Below are 24,690 nucleotides of genomic sequence, written 5' to 3' on the forward strand. Positions count from 1 at the left end.
ACATGTAACAGGCAAGTTGGAATGGGAAAGCCCCGTGGAAGAGCCCAGCATTATGGACACAGCAGAAGAATTCCAACCCTTTCCTTTGTCTTGGAATTGGGTTGTTGAGAGAGAGAGAGACAGACAGAGAGAGAACGCGAGAGAGCACCTCTGCCCTCAAGGAGTTAAATTCTGTTGAGAAGAAACAACATGTACACAGATAAATAGATGTAGATGTGGGGAATTGAGTAGGGGCCTCACATGGTGCCTGAGGCTGAGCTGAGTTGTAAGAAATTAGGAATTCTTAGGGATGGGTGAGAGGGAAAGCGTTCCCAGCTTAGAGGCCACTATAGGGAGACTGGGAGAGACTGGAAATGTCAGGTATGAAATGCATTAAACAAGGACTGATGTCTTCCTCCATCCTTTTGAGCTCCAAATCTATGATACCAAGTAGGCCAGTCTGGCTGAGATATGGAGTATATAAAGGGGAGTGATGTGAAACGGGTAAGGACACAGACATTTCCAGTAGCGCACCCCAGATTCAGGAGGGAGGTAGAATGTACACTACCAAGGTGCTTTTTGGACTTCATGATTTGTTGAGAAAGAATGAGGCTGGCTGTGTCTAAGACCATCCTTCGCTTGGCCAATATGATCCTGTAGAAGTCTCACCCCCAGCCTAGCACCTCTGGGGTAGCCTGACTGCGGTGAGTCCCAGTGGAAACACTCCCTGAACACATCTCAGAAAGAGTTCCTCTAATGCAGCTCATACCCTCTTTTCTTTCTCTCGGACAGGCCTGAATGCTGTTTCAGTTCCTTTCGGAGACTCGATGCCAAAGCAGCCACTGAGAAGTTCAACCAGGACCTAGGTTTCCGAATGCTCAACTGTGGGAGGACAGATCTCATCAACCAGGCCATCGAGGCACTGGGACCTGATGGAGTTAACACCATGGACGACCAGGTAGAGACAAGGGAAATTAGGGAGAGTCTGAACAGTGAAAAACAAGTCTTCCAAATTTCTACTATAAGAGAAGTAAGGAAGGAAGGAAGGAAGGAAGGAAGGAAGGAAGGAAGGAAGGAAGGAAGGAAGGAAGGAAGGAAGGAAGGAAGGAAGGAAGGGAGGGAGGGAGGGAGGGAGGGAGGGAGGGAGGGAGGGAGGGAGGGAGGGAGGGAGGGAGGGAAGGAGGGAGGGAGGGAGGGAGGGAGAGAAGGAAGATTATTATTAAGACTTTATTATGTCCCAAGCCCTGGTACAATTCCCCCCTACTCCCATTCATACCTCACCTCAGCTGGGATAGTGTGTGTAAAGCAGCTCACATTTGTGTGATGATGGGAAAGTACAGCATATGAGGATGGGTCAGTGTTGGCAGTTGTTTGTTATTATTATCATTACAATTCAAGCTAGGAAATCCAGAAATGTGATTTCCATTTCTCCAGGCTGTACTTCTAACCCTGGAATTCCAGAGAGTTTTACTGGGTAGGGGGTGGGGCGGGAACAAGAGGCTGGGAGGTCAAGGGAAGCCAGCCTGGTACCTTGCTCAGGCATTCAATACACACACAAATGCAAGTGACCATCAGTCTTTCATCGGACAGAGTGAATGATTGAACACCTACTGTGTGCATTTCACTGTTCTAGGCACTGTAGGGGATTCATTGGTTCACAGACTTAGAAATCGAGGGGACCTTAGAGGCTAAATGGTCGACTCTCTTTTCTCATGGATGAGGAAACAGACCCAGGGAGATTAAGTGACTTGCCCAGAATTATATAGGTAGTAAGTATCAGAGGAGAGACCTGAACCCAGGTCCTGACTCCAGAACAGGTGTCAAGGTCTCTGTATTCACATTGATGTAAAATCTTTCCTTCACAAAAACCTTCTGATAGACGTGGAAGGCATTGTCCCCATTTTACAGATGAAAAAACTGAGACCCAGACAGACCAGGTGATTCACCTACAGCCCCAGATGACCAGCAAGCATGTCCTCAGGCCAGCACACTCTCCTTATCCTTAAGAGGCATTGGATATAGTTAAGTAAAGAGAAAAGAAATTATACTCGATAAGGTCATTGATGACTGGGTGCTGAATGGAGAGTCCAGGCAATCAGTGCCAGGGGAATTCAGAAGTGGGCGCGCATAGTCTGGGAAGGCTTCTTGGAGGAGAGGAGGAATGAGGAGATTGTAGTTAGTGGGGGGATGAAGGAGAATTGTCTGGGCAAAAAAAAAGTGTTTCAAAGTATTTAAGTGGAAATAGGTAGAATGTGCTTGGGGTTGGGGGGAAGCAGGGTGGGAGCAGTGGCATCCTGAGGGAAAAGAGGTAGTAAACCAGGGTGGAGAGTGTTGTGGGGAGTCAGAAAGGCCTAGGTTCAAATCCCACCCCTGAGACTTGACTAGTTCTGTGACCCAAAGCAAACAACAAAACCTTCCCAGCTAGGTATCATGTAGCCATCTAGGACCTAGCTGGGAAGTCAAGAATCCCCAAGCTGTGGGATACAGACCTCCAATGGTGCATAAGAAACTTGTTGAGGGGATATGTTCTTCTTTATAAAAAAGGAATAACTCTTTCAGTTTTATCTCTTATATGTACATGTTCGATACACTCCAGAATTTCTTTTCAGATTGGATGGAGGGAGAGGGGGGGCTGGGAAGGTTTAATTAAGGCCAGTGAAGGGTTGAGAGACCACCAAGGGTCTCTGTGCTAAGTCACAGCCAGTTTATCTGGTAGTGGGAGAAAATGGAATTAAGGTCAGAAGGGCCAGACCTTTAATATCACTCTGTTATACAATGCGATTCAAAGAGGCAGAAGTCAGACCCGACCTTCAAGGGGCCGACAGCTTCGTTGGCCATCGGAGAGGGGTCAGATTGTGCCCCAGCGAGGGGAGCAGATTTCTCCCAGGGCACTGAACTGTCTCCTTTCCTATTTATTTGCTGGCCTTTGATATTTCTAGAGTGATCTGTTGGTAAACAGCCCCGTCTCTCTCCCTGATGAATCTCAGACTATTCATTTGTCTCCAGGCATTCAGAGAGAGGGATTTACAAGGCTGGGCGATATTGTCTGCACACACATCACTTAATAAATAACATTTTAAGGCTCCAGGAAAATGCTTTCTGAGGAAAACCACTGAGAGTTAACTCCTTCTCTGCAGAGCTTTTTTGGGGAAGGTGGAGGCACTTATCACTGTTCAAGCTTGGGAAGGGAAGTGGCGGCACCACGTAGACATTTCTGAGCCATGAGAGAACTGGTGTGTCAATGGCTAATGAGCTTTCTACCCCACCACGGATTTTTCACCCACCATTTTCATCTACCATTAAGTCTTATAGACTAGGACTATGTCTAGGTCCCTGAGAGGCCACTCCACCCAAACTTGATCATGTTACAGCTCAAAAAATTGAAGCCCCCTCCCAAATTACATCTATTTGGTGATCATGACACAGGTAGGAGATGGCAGAACCCCAGAATTTGTAGCCTGCTCTGGCATCCCCCAGGGATGTAGACATTTTGGTGGGTTAAGAGCACTGGACCTAGTGTCAGAAGAGATCAAGGTTAGATGTGTGTGACTCCAGGTAGGTTACTCTGAGCTTCAGTTTCCTTATCTTTAAGGCAGGAGTAATACTTACACAACATACAGTCCATCAGGAAATCCAGTGAGCATATGGGGGCTGAACTCTGCTAGGTACAGGGGCTGCAGACACAAAAATAAGATTATCCCTGCCTTATGTTCTATACTTTAAATCACCATCATATGTCCCAAGTACAGTCTGCCTATGTCTGCATTCCATAGGGGGACCTCAGAGGCCACTGAATCCAATCCTCTCATTTTACAACTGAGGAAACTGAGACCTGAAGCAGCCTACCCAGTGTCACACAGCTAGTAAGTGTCTAGGTCAGGATTCAAAGCCAGGTCCTCTTCACCCACTCCATGGTGCCCCTTTTCCCATGGGTCTGCCAATAACATGTCAACACTATGTTGACTCAGTCCGTTGAGTCACAGGAACACAAATCTCCCTGAAACCCTTCAAACAGCTGAGTATCTCTGTCTTTGTCCATTTAGGGGATGACTCCACTGATGTATGCCTGCGCTGCTGGGGATGAGGCAATGGTCCAGATGTTAATAGATGCTGGAGCAAACTTGGACATCCCAGTAAGTGACCTCCAAACCCCTGTATGCAGGCCCTGCCTTCTTGGCCATCCTAGACATGGGCCCCAAGAGAAGGAGCCCCATCCTCTCCAGAAGGACAGGAGCCAGGGCCAGTCAAAGGGAGGTCACACTTGAGGCAAAGCCTTGCTTCCCGGGCCAATGAGAGTCCAGTGGTAGCTGCATCCCACTCCCACCTGCCAACAACTTGCACATTCCTCCCTCCCAGTGGTGGCATGTTCACCTCTTCTCAGGTGTGTCAGTCAAAGGTGTAACAATGGCCCCTCAATAAGAAAGTGAACTCTCAACTGGCTTTCCCAACTCCCCAGGTCCCAAGCAGTTCTCCCCGATACCCATCAGTCCACCCTGACAGCCGACACTGGACCTCTCTGACGTTTGCTGTGCTACACGGTCATATCTCCGTTGTTCAGGTGAGTTCCCTGGCCTTCATCGCTTCCCAGAATGTTCCTCCCTTACACCTGCACCACTCCACAGCATCAGGGTTTTCAAGTGTGGGCTTGACCTTGGCCCAGGCTCCTTCCTACCACAACCCCAGCCTCAGGGAGATACTTGAGTATCAAAGGGACACCAAGAGAAGGATCATGTACATGCACCATCTTCTTCCTCTGTCCTTTGTCAGTCCTAGGTCTGTTGAAGAAGCTTCCTTGGGAAGTGGGGCATTACCAGCCCTGCCAGGGAGCTCCATCCGGTGTGCTCATAGAATCATATGAGTTAGAATCGGAACAGACCCTAAAAATCATTCAACAGACGCTGAGTGCCTACTATATGCCAAGTCACTGTGCTCAGCATTATTGACACAGAGACAAAAATTAAATTGTCCCTGCTCTCACAGAGCTTATGGTGCATAATGGGAGCATATCCCCTCCCTAACTCACAAGTTAGGTCTCCTGGATGGTGGCTACTCCAGGTTTGGGGTATTCTCTGGACCTGTCCCTCTAAAACCAGAGCCCATGAGCCCCCACTACTATGTTTCGCTTTCATTGATCTACCCAAGGATAAGATTAGCTCAAATGTCATGGTAAGAAAAATACTCACAAAACATGGGGAAGGAGAGGATCTGATATCACATTATAGAAAAGGAAACTGAGGCCCAAAGAGATTTAGCTGACTCGTCCACGGTCACTGCTGTAGTAAGTAGGAGAGCTTGGATTCAGACCTAGGCCTTCTGACCCCATATCCAGTCCTCTTTCTACAGTTCTCATCTGATGGATGCCTCATCTGATGTGGCCAGCTTGCTGTATATCCTTAAAGACACCCCACTTTTCATCTCCCCCATCAGCCTGCATGAAGACTGATGGGAGGGTCCCAGAATCAGAATGCCAGAGTTGGAAAAGACCTTGAGCTCAGAGCCATAGAGGGACAAGGGACCTCCGAGCTTAGCTAGTCCAGCCCCCTCTTTTTTCAGACAAGGCACAGAGTATAATGATTTGCCCAGAGTTGCAGAGATTTAAAAAAAAAAAAGCCTCAGAAGCAGAATTTGAACATAGGTCCTCTGTCTTCAGAAGTGCCATTATACTGGCTCAGAACTTCAGAGGGGATCTGATCCAACCATGGGCTTAAGAATAATCCCCCTGAAACCTGGCTGACAAGTGGTCATCCAGCCAGTACTTAAAGACGTCCAAAGAGGGGAGACTCACCACCTCTCAAGGCAGGGCCATTCCTCTTTGGGGCAGCTCTCCTTGTTCCAGGGGAATGTCTAGACTTGTGCCCGGTTTCATTGCCACCTTCACCCTCTTGGCGTTGGCAGAGCCTGCCATGCCAGGACTTGTTTTTGATTGACAAGCATCTCTGTCAGCAGCTTTGTGGCTGACCTCTGTCCCTGCCTTTCCTCTCCCTCATCCCTCCCTACCATAGCCCGGTTGGTTCTTCAAGAGACTCCTGGCCTTGAATTTCAGCGCCTTGCCTGAGATCAGGCAGCTTGTATATAGCATAGCCCCCAGAAGAATGTCCACTCCTTGAGGGCAGGGATTTTAAATTTTGTCACTGTGTCCCCAGCACGCAGAGCAGCGCCTGGCAAAAATGGGTGCTTAAAAAATGCTGGTTAGAGTGAACTGAACTGAACTGAACTGAGCGTCCTTTCTTTCTCCATGTCAGTGGATAAGGCATGGATGAGTGGGTGCCGAAGCCCACGTCAGCAGTCCCAGGAGCCCCAAGGCCAAGGTCTCCAAAGGTGACCTTGACCTTAGTGAGAACAGAGTGGAATTCATTCCCCCATCACACTTCCTCCCCACTCTCTGACTTGAGAGAGTTGCAGTCCCTAAGAGTCTGCTGAAGCTCCTTCCAGTATCCAGAATAGGTCACTGGTCCCAGCAAGTGTATCAAGGGGAACAGCCACAGGAGGAAGGAGGTGATGACTGAGGGAAGGACATCCTTCTCTGGGGGCTTATTTCCTGGATTGCCCCTAATGTACAGGACTCTCATTTCCTCTGGCTGCCCAAATGTAGTTTTGATGCTTGGTGTATCACAGGGCCCAGCCACTTTTTCCTCTCCCCACTCTTGCACTCCCACCCCATCCCCCCACCAGCCTGCCCAGCTCCAGCCTCCCCTTCCAGGCTCACCATAGTTCTCTGCCCTTTCCCTGACAGCTGCTTCTCGATGCCGGTGCCCACGTGGAGGGCTCCGCAGCGAACAGCGAGGAGGAAAGCTACGCAGAGACACCCTTGCAGCTGGCCTCAGCAGCAGGTAATTGCCCCCCACCCACAGCCACCAAGGGGCTCCCGAACACCAGGAGCCTGCTATCCCAGCTGACACTCCAGTGTCACGAGCGGCACCATGTGGACCCTGGAAAGCCCTTGAATTGGGGAGGGGGTGGGGCAACTTGAAAGCCTTCCAGTGAGTTTGGAGTCTGTCCCCTGGCATCCCACTCTCCCCATCCATCAGTGGGTTTGTAAGAACTTGGCACCCAGACAAGACTAAACAGAGACACCAGGAGGGAATCCTTGACTGAGTAAGATTTTCTCTGGGTGGCCTTCAGAGACCCCAAAGGAGAGAAGAGATCGCCTGCCTTCTCTAAATTTGTCTTTCTGGGGCATTTCTTTACTCCCCACCTTGTGAAATGTCTCCCAGCCAGGTTTTTCAAAATGTTTGTTTATTTGTTTTCTTTTTGGTAAGGGGAGCGACAGGCTTCCCTCAGGTCCCTTTCACCTTTAAGTTTCCCAAGTCAGGTGTCCCTTTGAAGTGGTTTTTATTTTAATATTATTAGGATGATTCCACCACCACCCCACCAAACAGGACCCTCCCTTGTCACAAAGAAATAGCAGTTAAGAAAACAAATCAATGCCTTGTCTGGCAAGATGTGTTTCGTTCCACCCCCGAGGTCCACCACTTTTCTGCCAAGTGAAGGGAATGCCTGACTCCTCCCTCTCCCCCATTTTTTTGAAGCAGTTGGGGTTAAGTGACTTGCCCAGGGTCACACACAGTGTCTGAGGTCAAATTCTGACTCCAGGGCTCCATCCCCTGTTACCACTTAGCTGCCCCATGATTTTCCTTTACAGGAATGTGGTCACAGTATAGATTGCCCTCTCATCTCTCTTTGTTCTGCATCAGTCTGTACGAGTCTGCCTCAGTTTCCCTGAATCCTCCATGTTTGCTCTTTTCTTATGGTACACTAATTCTCCCTAATATTCACGTGCCATCATTTGGTCAGCCATTCCCCTAACCACTGGGCAGCCACTTGACTTTCAGTCCTTTGCTATCAGCCCCCCCAAAAAATGCCTCTGTGATTGGTTTTGTATCCTTTGACTTTGAAGTCTTTCAGATATAGGCCTATATTAAGATCTGCCTTTTGTGCCAGGGAACTATGAGCTGGTCAGTTTGTTACTGAGCCGGGGAGCTGACCCTCTCCTGAGCACGCTAGAAGCTAATGGAATGGCCTCCTCACTCCACGAGGATATGAATTGCTTCAGCCACTCAGCAGCTCATGGGCACAGGTATGTACAGCCTGCCACCCCTACCCCTACAGGTTCCCAGTACATCCAACCAGGAGGAGGAGCCTCTGCTGCAGACCATGGGAGGCGATGATAGGGCTGGAAGAAGAGAAAAGCCCGGTCTCTTGTCAGGAAAAGGCTTAATGGGCTGCCCAGGGCTTGCTTTCAGGGAGACTTGGCCTTTGTGGTCAGAATGGAGGGAAGCTGCTATCTCTAAACTGATCCAACCAGTGGCTTTTTAAAGCATAAGGACCTAACTATGAACCAGTACCAGATAAGCCTAAAAATGGCAGGCTATCACACGTCAGGCGTGGCTTCGTTTCCTTTCACCATTCATCCCCCCAAAATGAATCCTCAGAAGTCCTAACTGGCCCAAGTACAGTCTTCCCCTTTGCAGTATAGCACAGCTTTGAGAACTGTTCACCCCCGTTAAAAGTTTAGGATTTGGAACTGAAAGGAATTGTAGATAAAGAGCTGGGATGGACCATGGAGGTCATCTAATGCAGCTACCTCATATTACAGATGAAGAAACTGAGGCGGAGAGAGAGGTAGTCCCTGGCCTCTGGATTCTAAGGCCAGAAAGCCTTCTTCAGGCTGTTTGGGGGTGAGGAAGCAGGATGATTGTTTTTCCTAACCCTTCTCTCCAGAGCACAGGATCTTTTAGGGAGAGGGATGGAGGGAAGGGTGGGATAGGTTATCCTTATATCTGCCCAAGAAGACACCTTCATTCAGAAAGCATCTCAAGACCTCTCTGGGTCCCATATGTGTAGGGACAACTCCCACTGGTGGCCACTTGGAGGAATAGCGCTGCCTCTGCCTGGCCCTTCTCTGGGGCGGTATGCTCACACCGTGGCAGCCCCTGAGATACAGGAAGAAAAATGGAGGGCTGGTCTCATCAGGGGCTGCCCAGATTGAGTTTTTGAGGCCAGTCCTTATTTCTGCCCCCTAGCTGAGAGTCTCAGGCGTAGTCACCAGCACCGGCCCTGCTGTCTCTCTGGTTCAGCTTCCCTATGTGCATGACTGCTTCCCAGGTCCAAGGAGGAAGTGTGGGGCAATGGGATGAGCACTTGATTTGCCTTTAAAGGACATGGGCTCAAATCCCAGCTGTACCATTCACTACTCCAGTGAATTTGGAAGAGTCATTTCCCTGCCCAGGGCTTCAATTGCTTCATCTGTACAATGCGGGGATTAGACTACTTGATCTCTAAGATCCCTCCCAGCTCTAAATTCTATGACCCTGTGAGGTGACTAGGGTGTGGAAGGAGATAAGGAATGACCAGAAGAAAGGACAACCCTGGAAAAGTCTTTGGCTTCCTCCTACATAAAGTAGCATAGAAGTTCAGAGATGATGAAAGAATTGTAATCTGCATTTTTTAGTGGGAAAGGTGTAGGTGAAAGTCTAAGGCTGGTACTTCAAAGATCCCTATGGAGTTCAGAGGTCCCTCTGTCCTGTCCAAAGTAGCCCTGTCGCTGGCTCTCTCTCTGGAGACCTTAGACTATGACCGATGCTGGGCAGAGTTCGACAAGCTGACAGGTGCATGCCTTGATTGTCCCCAATAAACATCCATCTATTGATAGTCCAAATGCTAGCTGTTATCAATCCTTCATTCAATAAAAATCATTCAAGTACCTATGAGGCTCAAAGGTTTCCAGCTAGAAAGAATCCTGGAGGCCAGTGAGTCCAACCCTCCCTTCCCCATTTTGCACACCAGTGAATGAAGAAGCACTTAGTAAACTTTTATTAATACCTGCTAAACACTGTGCTCATTGTCAAGGATGCAAACACAGAAAAGTTCCTGTCCTCAGTGGGCTAACATTGTAAGAGAGGGATGAGGAAGCTAAGGCACAGGGAGATTATCACACAATGAATAAGTATCTGAGATGTGATTTGAATCCAGTCCTTCTGACTCCAAGTCCAATGTTCTGTCCACTACACCACACAGCTTTTGCTGCATACAAGTCACTGAGGAGAATGAATAAGATACATAGTCCCTCCCCAGTGGAGCAAAGATAAGACACAGGGTAGAATGTGATTCTTGGAAGAACACTCTGAAAGTCCAGGAGAAGAAGAGATCTTTTGTGGATGGCTGAGTCATTGAGGATTACCTGGAGGAGGGGACATTTGTCTTGGCCTTAGAAACTTTAGGTAGGATTTCAATGGGCAGAAGAGATTAGGAGTGAGATTAATTCGTTGGTGCCCCCGATTTTTTATTATTTATTTTACATGGGAATTGAGAGTGGACCTTTGATTTCATGAGGAAATTCTATACCAGTGCAGACCAGCAATTTATGATCTTAGAGACTTGCTTGGAGAACTGGGAGGTTAAGTGTCCAGCCATCGTGTGTTAGAGGAAAACCTGAACCTAAGCCTTCCTGACTCTAAGGCCAGCTTCCTATACATTAAACCATGCTGCTTTCTTATAGTTTGCGTACATCTTGTATATTTTGTAATATTTGTAATATTGTAATATTTTGTATATTTTGCATACATCTTTACTCTTCAATTTATGAGTTACATTCCCCCAAGGTCCATGAGGACAAGGACTGTCCTTTTTTATATCCTCAATGCTTAATATTTGTTTTGGTGGATGGATGGATGGACGGATGGATAGGTAGACAGACAGACAGACAGATAGATAGATGAGCATATGAATAGTTGGATGGACGGATGGATGGATGGATAGATGATAAATGGATGATGCATAGATGGACAGATGGGTAGATGGATAGTTGGATGGATAGATGGGTGAATAACTGAATGCTTTAACATATGTCCCCATGGGGTTCTCTCCTTTTTCTCTTTGCCTTCTCCATTCTTGTCCTACAGAAATGTCCTGAGAAAGCTCCTGACCCAGCCACAGCAGTCAAAGGCAGACGTCCTCTCTCTGGAGGAAATCTTGGCTGAGGGTGTGGAGGAGAGCGACACCTCCAGCCAGGGTAGTAGCAGTGAGGGCCAGATCCGGCTGTGTAGGACCAGGATGAAGGCACTGCAGGAGGCCATGTACTACAGTGCTGAGCATGGCTACGTGGACATCACCATGGAGCTGAGGACGCTTGGTGAGTTCCCAAGGGCCTCTTCTCGGCCCCTCCCCCACCCCACCCACTTCTTCCTGCCCATCTACGGCTTCAGAAAAGGCAAATAGAAGTTCCGTGGTGGGGAAGCAGGGAAAAGGCCAGTTCTGAATCTAATCATCAGTATGTGTAGGGGAGGTTGACTTAATTGAAATGCTAGTGCTTTTGTACCTGTTGTGTGCAAAGCCTGTGACAGACGTGATGAGTGGGGAAGGTGACCGGCTTTGAGACCAGGCTCATGTAATACTGTGATCAGGGAGAGCTCTGGGCAGTTATCGTTAGGAGGTAGCATCGTAGCACGTGGAGCTGGAAAGACCTCACAATCACTTAGTCAAACATTCTAGTTTACACAGCAGGAAGGTGAGGGCCAGAGAGGTCTATGTAGATAGCAAATAGTGCATGTAGTATCTGAGCCCAGGTCCTCCCTGTGAAGGCACATCTCGAGCTCCCTCCCTGACACCTATGCCATGCTCCTGTCTTCCAGTTGTAATAAATCTCATCAGGTCTCTTGGTCCAGCCCCCTGATTATACAGCAGGTACCTAATAATTGATTTACTGATTAACAATCCCATCTCCTGATCATGGACCACAAACACAGAAATGATTTCAGTTAGAGGGATGGAAGGAAGCAAAGCAATCAGGGAAGACCCTGCCCAGCTCTGTCTGTTATCAGAGTTGGCCTCAGTTTGCCTGTCTATAGAATGGGGGCGATGGAACCCGAGGGAGTCTGGTGGATCTCACTGGTTCGTGTGCACACCCCTAGCACCCCAATGCCCACCTCAGCATGATTGGGGAGACAAGATGCAATCTCTCTCTAATTGCCAAGAAGTATCATTAGTTTTGCATCTTCAGTTACTCAGATCTCTCTCTGACATGTCCCCGGGAGCCTGTAAACAGTAATTATGCTCTATCTGAAGTCACAAACATCCCCAGCTATCTGGCAAGGAGGAATGCTCCAGAGCTTCCGACCAAGAGCAGGCTTTTAGATGGGGGTGGAGGCCAGAAAACAAAGTCCTCCAGGCTGGCTGAACCTTTGCATCAGAAAGAGCCAGCTCTCCCCAGCAAATGTGTCTGCAGGGACATGCATGGGGTGAGGGGTTCCAAGGAAGCCCCCGTCCTGCAGGGTGAAGGCATCTTGACCCAGGCTGGCCCACGTGACCAGCTGTAGATGTGCAGGGCCCAGTTTCCCCAAGCTCCCAGCACAGCCATTCTTCTCACTTGGAACCTGTGCCCGACCTCCTGCCTTGTCAACAGAGGGCCATAAGTGTGAATTAAAGCTTTCATTACAGGCTAACTCTGAGCAAGCCATTCCCTGAGCTCTAATGGGACAGAGCTCACACAGGGCCCAGGCAGGGAAAAACCTCTCCATTGTCGTGCCAGCTTTGGGGAGGAGCCCAGGGGGTGGGAAGACTTAGGCACGTGGCCAGAATGTGGTGGAGGTGAGGTGGAAAGAGCCCTGAGGACTGGCCTGACTGCCACCAGCTAAGTCACTCAGTCTCTCTGGACCTCAGTTTCCCCATCTGTAAAATGAGGACATTGAACTAGATGACCTCTGAGGTCTCGCTCTAAAAGGTTTCTCATAAATCAAAGGCTTGGGAAGGTCTGGGGTGGGCTTAGGGTGGGGAGGGAGAAGAGTATGGAGACTTTTTGACCCAGACTTATGATTTCGTGTCTACAGAACCATAGAAAGTCTGTCCACTAATGCAGATGGGCAGTTCATCTCTAATTTCAAGTCTTGGGAAATTGCCAGGAATACTGAGAAGTTAAGGGATGTGCCCAGAGTAGTGGTAGCAGTAATCATGTTGAAAGCTAGCATTTATACAGTACTTAAGGACAGCAGATCACTTTGCATATATGACCTCATTTTATTCTCACAATAACCTCTGGTGATAGGAGTTATGATCATGCCCATTTTGCTCATTCTAAGAGGTCCTTGGGTTCTTCCCCCCCTCCCCCATCCTCACCAGGTGTCCCCTGGAAGCTTCATGTCTGGATAGAGTCTCTGAGGACATCCTTCTCTCAGTCTCGGTACTCTGTGGTCCAGAGTCTGTTGAGGGAGTTTGGAACCATCAGAGAGGAAGATTACAATGAGGAACTGGTGACCGAGGGCCTCCAGCTCATGTTTGACATCCTCAAGACCAGCAAAGTGAGTGGCGCTCCCTCCCCTTCCCCTGGGACCACCCAGGCTCCCCCAGCCAATGGGATTCATCCACTAGCACCCTCCTCCCCAATATGGGAAAACCACGTCTCTCCTGGCCACTACGAGCAGGGGGGACAGCAGCGTGTCTGCTCTGAGCCGGGGCTGGGGCTGGGGGCCAAAAGAACTGCTTTTGAGGGACCGCCTTCCCCGCCAAGCCCAATAGAGCAGAGACAAAAGGCCATGGCCGCCTGGCCGCCCTCCTCCTGGCCTCCACAGCTCATCTGCAGCTGTACCATAGTGAGGGAACCTGACCCAGGCCTGTCTGTGCTTCCCACCCCAATGCAGAATGACTCCATCATCCAGCAGCTGGCCAGCATCTTCACACACTGCTATGGGAGCAGCCCCATCCCCAGCATCCCGGAGATCAGGAAGACCCTGCCAGCCCGACTAGGTAACCCAGCTCCCCCCAGCTTCCCTCACCTTGCAAACTCTCCCTTCTCCTTCCCTTTCTCCCCTCCTCTTGGCCCCTCTCCCTTCCTCTCTCTCTCTTTCCCTATTCTCCTTTTTCTTCTTTCCACCTCTCTGTCCAAGTTCATGTCTTTTCTTCCAGTGACACTTATCTATCCATCTCCTCCTCTGCTGTCCCCTTCTCCTTTTGCCTCCAGTCTTTCCCAATGAGCCCTGTTTTCTCATGTGGCCAAAGTGTTTAAGCTCCAGCTTCAGTATTTGACCTTCCAGTGAATAGTCTGAGTTCATTTCTTTAAGTATTGGCTGATTTGACCTCCTTGCTGTCCAAGAGACTCTCAAAAGTCTTCTGGAGCACCACAATTGAAAATCTCCAACTCTACCACCTCCCCAATTAATAGAAATGCTCAAGAAATACAGGATAACATGGTGTCATAGGAAGTCTATAAAATAGATAAAATAGGTGATAATTACACCTGCCTCGCAGGGTTGTAATGGCATCAGAGGTTTAGGGCTAAAAAGGACCTCAGGAGCCATCTAGTTCAATCTCATCATTTTACGGATGAGGAAACTGAGGCCCAGAGAAGCCAAGGGACGTGTCCAAGGTCGCCCAGGCTCTTCCACTGCATCACATTGCTACCCACTTCTCACCCTCTAGAACCTGGAGCTGGCGCTGCTAATTCTGAGCCTTTCTCCTTCCTCTGCCTTTTCTCCCTCAGATCCTCATTTTCTGAATAACAAGGAGATGTCAGACGTGACCTTTCTGGTGGAAGGGAAGCTGTTTTACGCACACAAAGTCCTGCTGGTGACTGCTTCCAATAGGTGAGGGCAGCGTTCAGTGACTCCTGCCTCGGGTGGCCTGCCTAATGAATGAGATGAGTTAAAAAAACGAATGAATGAATGAAAAATCACTGCTAGACTGTGCGAAATCTCACTTGTCAAAAGCTGATGAAGAAAGTCCTGGAACATGAGCAGAGCATTAGTACAAGTGCAATAGTTCTGGTCATTTGGAACTGGAGATAAAATGGAATTTAATAATAAAAAGACTCCAGCCCAGGCCACCTCTCCGTCCCCCCCTCCCCTGATGCCCCACTCCAGAGGAAAATGTTGTCCTGTTCTTAGATGTAGGAAGGAGCCGAGATCCTTTCAATACTTAGACCTCTTGGGGATATCCCCCACAGACGATTGGTTCATGCTATTGTCAGTGCTTTTGTGATTAGAAAACAACAGTCTTTGAGAACGGGGGTGCTGGCCTTCTGTCCGAGGGAGCCCAGGCTCTCCCACAAAGGGCTGGCTCTGGCCTCCTGGTGGAGAACAGAGAGTTACGCCGCCACCGAGGGGATTCATTTGGAAGATTTTTCTGAAATGATTAAGAGAGGTCTTGCCTGAGTGACTAGGAAAGTGAGCTGAGGAGCCACTGGGACCTTGGTCAGTAAGGAGAGGAACACGCTAGGAGAACATTCCAGAAACCAGGTTTTGTCTCGTCTGCTTCAGGTTCAAGACCCTGATGACCAATAAGTCAGAGCAAGATGGAAACAGCAGTAAAACCATCGAAATCAGCGACATGAAGTATAACATTTTCCAGGTGGGCTCAAGACCTGTGCTCTCTTCGGAGGGCAATGATGTTTCTATCCCCATGTGAGCTAGTCACCTTTCTAAGAGCAGGAAGGCATCTTCCTAGAACACCAAATATCGACCCAAATCCGAGTCCCCCTGGCTTCTTAACTACAAGTCGCTTTAATTTAGTTCATGGATCTAGAGCTAGGAGGGACCTTAGAGGCCAGCTAGTTCAACCCCTTCATTGACAGATGAGGAAAGTGAGGCCCCAGGAGATGAGCTGACTTGGAATCCTAGTTCTACAGCTGGGAGAGACCTGAGAGATCATCTAGTCCCCTCCCCTCATTCAGAGATAAAGACCCTGAAGCACAGAGGTTACCTGGTTTCGTGTCCAAGGTCACACAGCTCACATTTCTATAATACTTTGGTATAAAGTGCTTTTCCTCCCATATCCCCATGATGTAGGTCATCTTAGGATAGCTGTCGCCATTTTACAGATGATAAAAAGTGAATACAAAAGTACAAGTGACTTGGCCAGGGTCACACTCTAGTGAAAGGTCAGACTCAGGATTTGAATTCACGCCTGTAGTCTCCATGCTTTCACACAGATCAGGCTCTCTGCTAAATAGGGTATCTATTTACAGTATGCCCAGAATAATCCGATGGCATTTGTATTGGAGTTTCTGGAAGTAGTGGAGGTAGGGAGGAGTGGTGTAGCTCTTTACTTTTCTACACTGACTCCAATGGGGGACAAATGGGGGAGAGATGGGGGTCAGGGCCAGCCCCCTGAGCAGCCTGGGCTCAGCCACAGCCACAGAGGATGAAACAGCCCTGTCCAAGGTCCTGTCCCACAAGCAAGCAGAGAAGAAGGTTACCCCTTCAGGTGGTACCCCTGGTTGCCATGTGGATGCCTCTAACCCAGCCCTTTCTCCTGCTCAGTCTGGTCTCCCCAGCTCAAAGTTCACACTGCCTCCAGCACAAATGCCAAGAGTCAGAGCAGGCATTCATTCACTTCCTATGACCAAAAACCAGCTTTGTCTCACTAGGAAAGATTCTGGTTTGCTGTCTGTTGACTTTGCATTCTTATGTGAGCTCAGGGAGATTCATTCGTTCGAAACAGGGGAGCATGTAGAGGGGCCCCATTCAGGTTTCTGGTTTTGACTTCTAAATCGGGAAGGAGAGGTATAGCTCCACTGGGCACCAAATTTGATTCCCCAACCTGGCCCCCTACAGGGCCCTCTTTGCCAATGGGCTGCCCTGAGGCTAACCTGTGGCCCAGGCTCTCCAGGGATGTCCTAGCCTGTGGGGTTCCAGCTCTTACAGCAGACCGCATGAACCAGTCCCACCCCTGACAGAAGGGCCCCTGCTGGTCAAATCCCAGCTCATCTGGCTTTCCCCTCCCCCCTCTTTCTTTGTGCCTCCTTCCATCCTTTGTTGTATCCCTTTTCCCTTCTCCATCCATCCCTTTCCCCTGTTTGGGGAAGAAGGAGGCTGGTGAGAGGCTCATCTGGACAGGAAACTAGAGGTCTGTAGAAATAGGATCCCGTGTTTAGATTTGTGGAGGGAGCAGCCTTTTCCACCTCGACTTTCAGGGTGCTGGCCCATTGGCGGAAGCCTAGAAATCCCAGATGGGTAGTGCCCCATGGCAGTCCCTCCAGCCTCCCTTCCCCCCCAGGTGGCTAGATTTCTTCTCTTCTAGACCCTCTGGTGTCTCTGACAGCCCCAAAGGCATAACCTTAATAGAAAGAACCCCTGCCAAGGCTCACTCAAGCTAGTTGCTAGCCAGTTGCTGGGTCTGTTTCCTTAGTGGTACAGGAGGGATTTTTTCCTTTTTTCTGACTGAGAGCAGTTCTGTGTGAGCTGGGCACCAGCCTCCAAAGCAGAGAATAACCTCCCACCCCACCCCCTCCCCAAATTGCTTTCTGTCAAGGAATCCCAGAGAGCCACCCACTGGGGACAGACCCCCCCCTCCTGAACTCCTGTTCTCCCCAGCTTTGAACTTCTGCCGCTTGGAAAGGCTTCTCTCCCTGCCAGGTTTATCCCAGGCCATGAGGCCAAATTTGGTCTTGAGCCCCTCCCTTCCCACCCCTCCTGCCTGGCTTCTGCTCCCAGGTTGCTAAAACTAGCATGAGCATGTCTCTAGAGGCCTGGGTGCCTTCCAACCCCGTTGGAGGAATGGGGTGTGACTATGGGCCCCAGGCTTCATCAGCTGGCTAGGCCTCTAGGACCAGAGCCTGAGACCTGGGGGGTGATAGGAGGAAAATCAGAGGGGCTCCCACCTCCTGAATTTCCAAGCAGAGGCCTCTCTCTCTACCCCAACCAGGATATTTGGACTCTAGGTCAGGAAAGGATAAACCTAGGACCCAAATGATTTTTATAGGATCAGATCTCAAGCTCAAAGGGATTTTGAAGGTTTTCTGTCCCAAACCCCTCATTCTACAGATGAGGCCCAGAGTGGAAGGTGCCCAAGGTCACACTGGTAGAAAGATTCAAATTCAGGGCCCTCAACTCCAAATCTAATTCCATTTTCCATTACACCATCTGCCTCAAAAGCCTTCAAATTTTGGTCTGTTTTTCTCCCAATTGTATTTTTAATATGTGGGACCTGGGAAGGAAGCCCCAATAAAGCAGAGGGGCAGGAGGGAGGGATCCTGTCCAGGGAGCCCAAGGACAAAAGCCAGTCTTTGTGCTTTCTACAGCTCATGTGTCAGGCGACAATGTGAGGATCACGAGGCCTCATGCTTCGTGGGGTCTGGGAGGACAACCTCAACCAGACTCCTTATGTGATAGATGAGGGAACTGAACCCCAGAGAGGTTAAGCAGTTTGTTCAACCAGGTAAGAAGTAGCCAGCCTGGAATCTGAACCCAGGCATCTGAAAAGTCTGATAGTAGAAAAAAGCATCAATGAAACATTTTTTTAAAATACACAGAAAAAGCAGAAGAAAGTTCAGAAGGGAACTGACAGTTTTGTCAATACATAGTTTTGTTTTGTTTTTTAAAGAAAAGAAAGATTGCTGAACTTGGGCTCAGCCTAAGTTTGAATCCAATCTCTTCCACGAATTCTCCGAGCCTCAGTTTCCTCATTTGTAAAAAGAAAGGTTGGACTAATGCTGTCAAAGATCCCCTCTGGCTCTTGAGCCTTGACCCAAGGATAATCCTTGTGCCTAGCTCCCTTCCCAGTCACTCTCACTGCCCCACAAAGCTGCTCATGGGTTGGATTGGCTTTCACGTTATACCATCCATTTCAGCTGATGATGCAGTATCTCTACTATGGAGGAACAGAGTCCATGGAAATCCCCACCGCTGACATTCTTGAGGTGAGCTTGATGCTGGCATCATGCCATCGTCCCACTGGTGCTGGTGGGGAAGAGGTAGCTTGTTCCTACCTACTAGTTCCCGAGAGTATGGAGCCTGCTCCACGGAATGATATGTCACCATGAGGGCTAGTTTTTCCTGCTCTACTGGAGCAGTTCTTTGGGAATTCCTCTGGCCTATTTTAAGAGATCATCTCAGAAATGCACCTTGGGGGGTGAGGAGAGGTGTCTGCCAAGAGCAGTAGAGCCTCAAGCCTTCAGAAGGTGCCTCACAGCTGAGGTCTTGGAGGTGGAACAAGGAGGACTGGCCAGGAAAGATAGCCACCTTCTTGTGTTAGAGAACAGGATGCTGAAGGAGTTAGTTGTGACTGCCACAGAGCAGATCTCTGAGGGGCTTGGCTTCCCTTTCAACTGGTAATGCTGTAGTGTTGGAAGGTGTAGCCTCTTCCCTCCCCAGCTTCCCTCCAAGAGGTCATCTGATCTCAGGCCCTGCTTCCTTCCTTCCTACCCGGAGGTCACCCTGACACTTGAGCATGAGCCTTATACTAAGAGGTCTTCTAGGACAAGAAACCCCAGCCATCACCATAGATCCATGCCAGGGTGCCCCAATCCCAAGGGTCAGTAAGGGTAGTAGAGCTAATGAGCGAGATGGCACAATGGAGAATTGGAGGTAGATGCTGGCCTCCTTCCATTTGAGTGCCATCTCTAGGGTGAATTTAGGCTGCTCTAGAGAAAAGGGAGGAAAAGATTGCTGGGTTGCCCCAGGGCCTTCCTGAAGACTGATGTGCACATCTTTGCCCCCATAGCTGCTGTCTGCTGCCAGCCTATTCCAGCTCGATGCCCTTCAGAGACACTGTGAGATTATGTGCTCCCAGACCATCAGCATGGAGAGCTCTGTTAACATCTACAAGTATGCCAAGGTAAAGAAGAAAGCACAGTCCTTCCCAACATCATACCCTGCCCCCAATGGACCAGCATAAGACCTGTCCAACTAGCTCTGTGAACACTCTGAGAAAACAGAGCTGCCATTTTGGATTGGATTTGCCAGAGAAGGGAGGGTTGGAGTGAGAGATGCTGTCAGCTCCTCATTGATACCTGGGTTACCTCTCATCCTTGGTACTTACACACTCAAGTTGGTGACGCCTTGCTTATCCATGGGCCAGAACGTCATGCTCTGCCACCTCCCACTGTGATTCCCCCCTTTCTTTCCACAACATCAGTGTGCACCCTAAGACCTCCCTCTGTCCTGAGGGTTAGGCTGCTCTTCCGTGCTGGGACCTTAGAAACCTGGCAGGCTGAGGAACTGAATACGGCAACTCAACTCCCAGAAATCCTCCAGGATCTGCCCTGCTCTTCCTTCTCCTCCATACGGGGCTGCAGGGGGTAAAGTTAGAAAGGCCTAAGTTTAAATTCCACCATAGATGTGATTCTGGGAAAGTCACTTCACCTCCGCCTGCCTCAGTGTCCTTATCTGTAAAATGAGGATAATAGTAGCACCTCCCTCCCAGGGTGGCTGTGAGGTATTTATAAAATGCTTTGCAAACTTTAGAGTGCTTTATAAGTGCTAGCTGGTGGTAGTAGTAGTAGTAGTAGTAGTAGTAGTAGTAGTAGTAGTAGTAGTAGTAGTAGTAGTAGTGACCTGCCTCAGAGGGTTATTGTGAAGCCTTAAAATACCCTGGAAATGTGATGTGATGATGACGATGATGATGATGATATGAATGGGGAGGTCAGTAGAGTCTCTAGGGCAATGGGAGTCTCCAGGCGGCCTGGGGAAGTAGCCAGTAAATGGAGACGAGCAGTAGTGACCCCTGCCTTGCGTGTGTGCCCACACACCCTCAGCAGAGGGCCCAGAGGAGGGCAATGCCAGAAAAGGATGGGAGCCAAGGCTAGGGAAGTGATAGAGAGGGGGGCCAGACATGAGAATCTAAGGGGAGGAGAAGGTCAGGTGTGTCCCAGAGCACAGCTGGGGATCTTGGCAGCCTGGGAGCTCCCTGGGAGTCCACAGGATGATGGTCCAGATGGAGTGAGAGAGGCATGATCCAGAATGAGAGAGGGGCCCGTGTGCCCAGGTCAGACCCTATCCGGAGCCCCGAGGGCAGGGCTCGGCATTGCAATTCAAGAGGGGCAGTCAAAGGAGTGAGATGGACTGGCAGGGGGCCTGGGAACTCTGCCCTCCCAGGGAGAGTCCAAGAAGATGGAGCCCTGACACCTGGAGAAGAGAAACCTTAGGAAGGGTGGCATGGTGGCAGCCTTCGCGGATCTGAGGAGCCATGGGGGAAAAAAGGCAGAGAGGGATTCTGCTTGGCCCCAGATGGCGGAGCTGAAGAGATTAGAAACGAACAAATGATATCAGATAACAGTAATACAGTATTGATAGTAGTAGCCAGCATTACATAGCACCCCTAGGTGCCAAGCACTGTGCCGAGATCTTCACAAAGTTTATCTCATGTGATCTTCACAACAGCCTTGGGAAGTGAGTGTCTTCTTATCTCCATTTTGCGGTTGAGGAAACTGAGGCAAACAGAGGTTGTGACTTGCCTCAGATCACACAGCTAGTGCCTGAAGGTTGGATGGATGGATGGATGGATGGATGGATGGATGGATGGATGGATAGATGGACAGATGGACAGACAGAAAGAGAGGTGATAGACAGGTTGGAAGAGATCAGAGATAGGTAGATAGTAAGACAAAGTGGGGGTTGGGGAGAGGAAGAGGAAGAGGCAGATAGAACCTTTTGTCAAGGCTTCATTCATCCACCATAAGTTGAGTGCCTGCTAGGTTCCCATGGCTGAAGGGGATATGGGAAATAGTGAATTAGGGCACTTGCCCCCAAGGAACTTCCACTCTTGCTAGAGAGACAAGACCAGCCCAAACTCGAACAGTTGAAGGCAGTGCCAGATTATGAGCCAGTATTGTTCAGTTGTTTTTCCAGTCATGTCTGACTCTTTATGATCCCGTTTGGGGTTGTCTTAGCAAAGATACTGGAATGGTTTGCCATTTCCTTCTCCAGCTCATTTTACTAATGAGGAAACTGAGGCAAACAGGGTGAAGTGACTTGCCCAGGGTCACACAGCCAGTAAGGATCTAAGGCTGGATTTGAACTCAGGAAGATGAGTCTTCCAGACTCCAGGCTCAGTGCACTGAGTGAGTTCCCCAGTGCGTAGGGAAGACAGGTCCTAGGGCACCAGGCTCCTCCACGCTGAGATTCGAGGTGTGCCAAAACTCCAATTCTGACCCATCCTAGCTGAATAAGCTGGTCTGAGTTCTAAGGCTGCAGAAGCAGAAACAAGCGCCACCCCCAAGGATCTTACTTTTTCCTGGGAGAGAACAAGTATGCACTTCTAAACAGGGACAAAATCACTTCCAGAGGGATGGTGTTCATGGCCAGGAAGGGCCTGGTGGCATCCAACCTGTACAGTCGTTCAGGGCAGTGGGCAGTGCTCTGCTCAGGTGTCTGAGCTCATGCTGTTAGGGTGTGTCAGAGTTGGGCCCGGTTTTCATTGCCTCCCACCCTGACCCTGCCCAGCCTCACCCTGTGGCCATTCTTTCCTGTACAGATCCACAATGCTCCGGAGCTGGCCCTGTTCTGTGAGGGCTTCTTCCTGAAGCACATGAAGGCCCTGCTGGAGCAGGACTCCTTCCGGCAGCTTATCTATGGCCGCAGCAGCAAAGTGCAAGGACTGGATCCTTTACAAGACCTTCAGAACACACTGGCCGAACGCGTGCACTCGGTGTACATCACCTCCCGGGTGTGAGGAGGCATAGCCATGCCCCCTGCCCGGCCCCCCTCAGGACAGCTCCTTCCCAGCAGATCTCCAGCATCTCAAGGCTGCCCACTGCCCACCAGCCTGGCCAACCCTCCCACAGGGGGAAGGGAACAGCTTGGCTTCTACACACTCATGCCAGGAGGCACCAGTGGCAACTGCCCTGCCATTTTATTGTGGGGAAGGTCAGCTGGGGAGCTGTCCCAAGGAGGACAGTGTTCTGAACACAGAGAAGACTCTATGGGAAAGGAGAGGGTTGTGGCAAAAGCTAGCCAGTCCACATTATCCATGGGAATCCAAATGCCCCAGAGAAATCCTGTCTCTCCATGGCAGGGGTGGTGCCGATGCTGTGTATATATCTCTAGTTCAGTGCCCATCTCAGCCTGCCCCTGTAGATGGGACTTGTAGACCACTTATGCTATTATGCCACCAAAGGCAGGGTCTTCATTCCCTCCTTCTGCTACATTAGCACCAAAAAACCATGTGCTGCCAGCTTGTACTTACAGTCAACCCCCACCCCTTTTTTAGGTGGCTTCAGCTCTGAAGGGTAATTACCAAATGTGGACAGTTTAATGTGACTCTGGACCCGCCTTTAACCATACTCTGCTATGGCCAAGGAGGACTCTCCTCTAGGCCACACCAAGTGCCCTCCATCTCCAAGTCAGGACAAGGGCTCTTAAGGGAATGGGGGTAGTGGACTGTGGCTTTCAGCAGAATAACATGTGTCAGGATCACAGCTAGTAAACCAAGGAAGGCCTGTTCTTAAATGCCATGGAGGTAAGGCACCCACAGTCCCCTGGCATTTTCCTCAACACCCTGCCATTGAGGGGGGTTGCCTAGGCTCCATATGGGACTGAATTCTCTGTACAGATGTTCACTCTCCAGTTTTCTTCTGGTTTGGGACTTTGGGTGGGTAGGTCAAAACAGATCTCTGAAAGTCAGGGCCAGTGACTGTCAGAAATTTCCTTTCCAAGACAGCGGAGGGGGACATTTGGCTTTTAGTCTGAAGGGAAAGGAAAGTTAGTGGAGGAAGGTAGGAGATAAGATGACAAAGAATGGGGGGCTTACACTGGCCTCACTGTGTTTCATGGTCTTCAGGGACCCAGGGAACACTGGCCATGATGAGAGAGAGTTCAGGTGTAGACCAAGGCTGAAGCAGAGCATTGATTGACAGGCCATCCTAGGCCAAGACCATTGCTACTAGCTGTCTGGAGAGCTCAGGCTGGAATGAGCCCGTCTTTTGTCTTAGGAATGGGGAAGAGAAGGAAGGAGACCCTACATTTCTTGGCAATTCATAAGAGATTGGCATGAAGGAATGCTACCACCACACTGGGTGATGAACGAGAAAGGTGGGGAGTCTGCAGTATTCTACCACCTAGTCCAGACCACACACTCCCTCTGCTTCCTGGCCTCCTAGACACATGAGATTCTGAGGAAGCTAGGCCCCTTGAACTGGTTGTATGTATGGACCAGAACGCAGAAGAGATGGTTCATGGGCATCTCATTCTGCGGGGGGCCAGCCTGTACTTTCTTTGAGCTCTAACAGAATTTATTTATTCACCCAAAGCCATGCATGGCTTTTGGGGAGGGAGTGTCCTTTTCCCCTGGGGCAGCCTGGGAAAAAGCCCTGAATGGCTTGAAATACTGGAAAATAATTTTCAAATAGCTGCTTCGGCGAGATGTACAAAGGTATAGGCATTATTTTATTGCTGTAATGTTGTATGATATGTTAACTGTACATTAATTCATGTTGTCATTTATTGTAAATGTATCAGGGTTTTATTAACAATAAACACTCGTTAACAGTGAATCTCTGTGCTTGGTGTGAGTGAGGAAGTGTGTGTATGTAGGGGGGCAGTGTTGACCCTTATTAAGCCTTTGGTTGAGAGAGGGACAAAGTAGGCACTGGTGTTTGGGGCCTGGAGAACACAGGGTGTCCAGTGGGTAAAGGCTAGTCTTGCTGGTCACTGGGAGGCACTGGAAAAAGCCCTGGGTTTGGAAGGACATGACGTAGGTTCCCATCCTAGCTCTTGCCACTAACAACAGGACCTTGGGAGAATTGCTTCCCTCCCCTGCACCCCATTAAAATGAGGAGTTTGGACAAAATGATCACTGGAGTCCTGTCCCTCTCAAAATCCCAGCCTTGGTGCTCCTGTGACCTCAGTGATCTGGCTCAAACTGCTGTTTCCCCTTTGGTGAAACAGGAGAATCCCTCCTATCTATCCTAAGATAGTCTTATCACAGGCAGACGGTACCCTAATCACAAATAATTACAGCTGACATTTATATTGGGCTTGAGGCTGGGTGTGCAAAGCACTTTGTAAG

The 24,690-nt window shown here is 49.5% G+C and overlaps 1 protein-coding gene across 1 annotated transcript in view; it reads left to right on the forward strand.

Moving 5' to 3' along the window:
• ABTB2 (ankyrin repeat and BTB domain containing 2) overlaps positions 1-24,175 on the forward strand; it is a 189,402-nt gene extending 165,227 nt beyond the window's left edge. The window contains exons 5-17 of the mRNA XM_072619189.1: positions 772-937; positions 4,023-4,112; positions 4,436-4,537; positions 6,713-6,809; positions 7,921-8,056; positions 10,881-11,110; positions 13,093-13,271; positions 13,611-13,716; positions 14,450-14,552; positions 15,225-15,315; positions 18,536-18,604; positions 19,408-19,521; positions 22,159-24,175. Of these exons, the coding sequence (XP_072475290.1) occupies positions 772-937; positions 4,023-4,112; positions 4,436-4,537; positions 6,713-6,809; positions 7,921-8,056; positions 10,881-11,110; positions 13,093-13,271; positions 13,611-13,716; positions 14,450-14,552; positions 15,225-15,315; positions 18,536-18,604; positions 19,408-19,521; positions 22,159-22,356 (1,681 nt within the window). The 3' untranslated portion in view covers positions 22,357-24,175. The remainder of the gene's footprint in view (positions 1-771; positions 938-4,022; positions 4,113-4,435; positions 4,538-6,712; positions 6,810-7,920; positions 8,057-10,880; positions 11,111-13,092; positions 13,272-13,610; positions 13,717-14,449; positions 14,553-15,224; positions 15,316-18,535; positions 18,605-19,407; positions 19,522-22,158) is intronic.
• Positions 24,176-24,690: the final 515 nt, after the last annotated feature.

Source organism: Notamacropus eugenii, chromosome 6, assembly GCF_028372415.1.
Source record: "Notamacropus eugenii isolate mMacEug1 chromosome 6, mMacEug1.pri_v2, whole genome shotgun sequence".
In the NCBI taxonomy this organism is placed as follows: Eukaryota; Metazoa; Chordata; class Mammalia; order Diprotodontia; family Macropodidae; genus Notamacropus; species Notamacropus eugenii.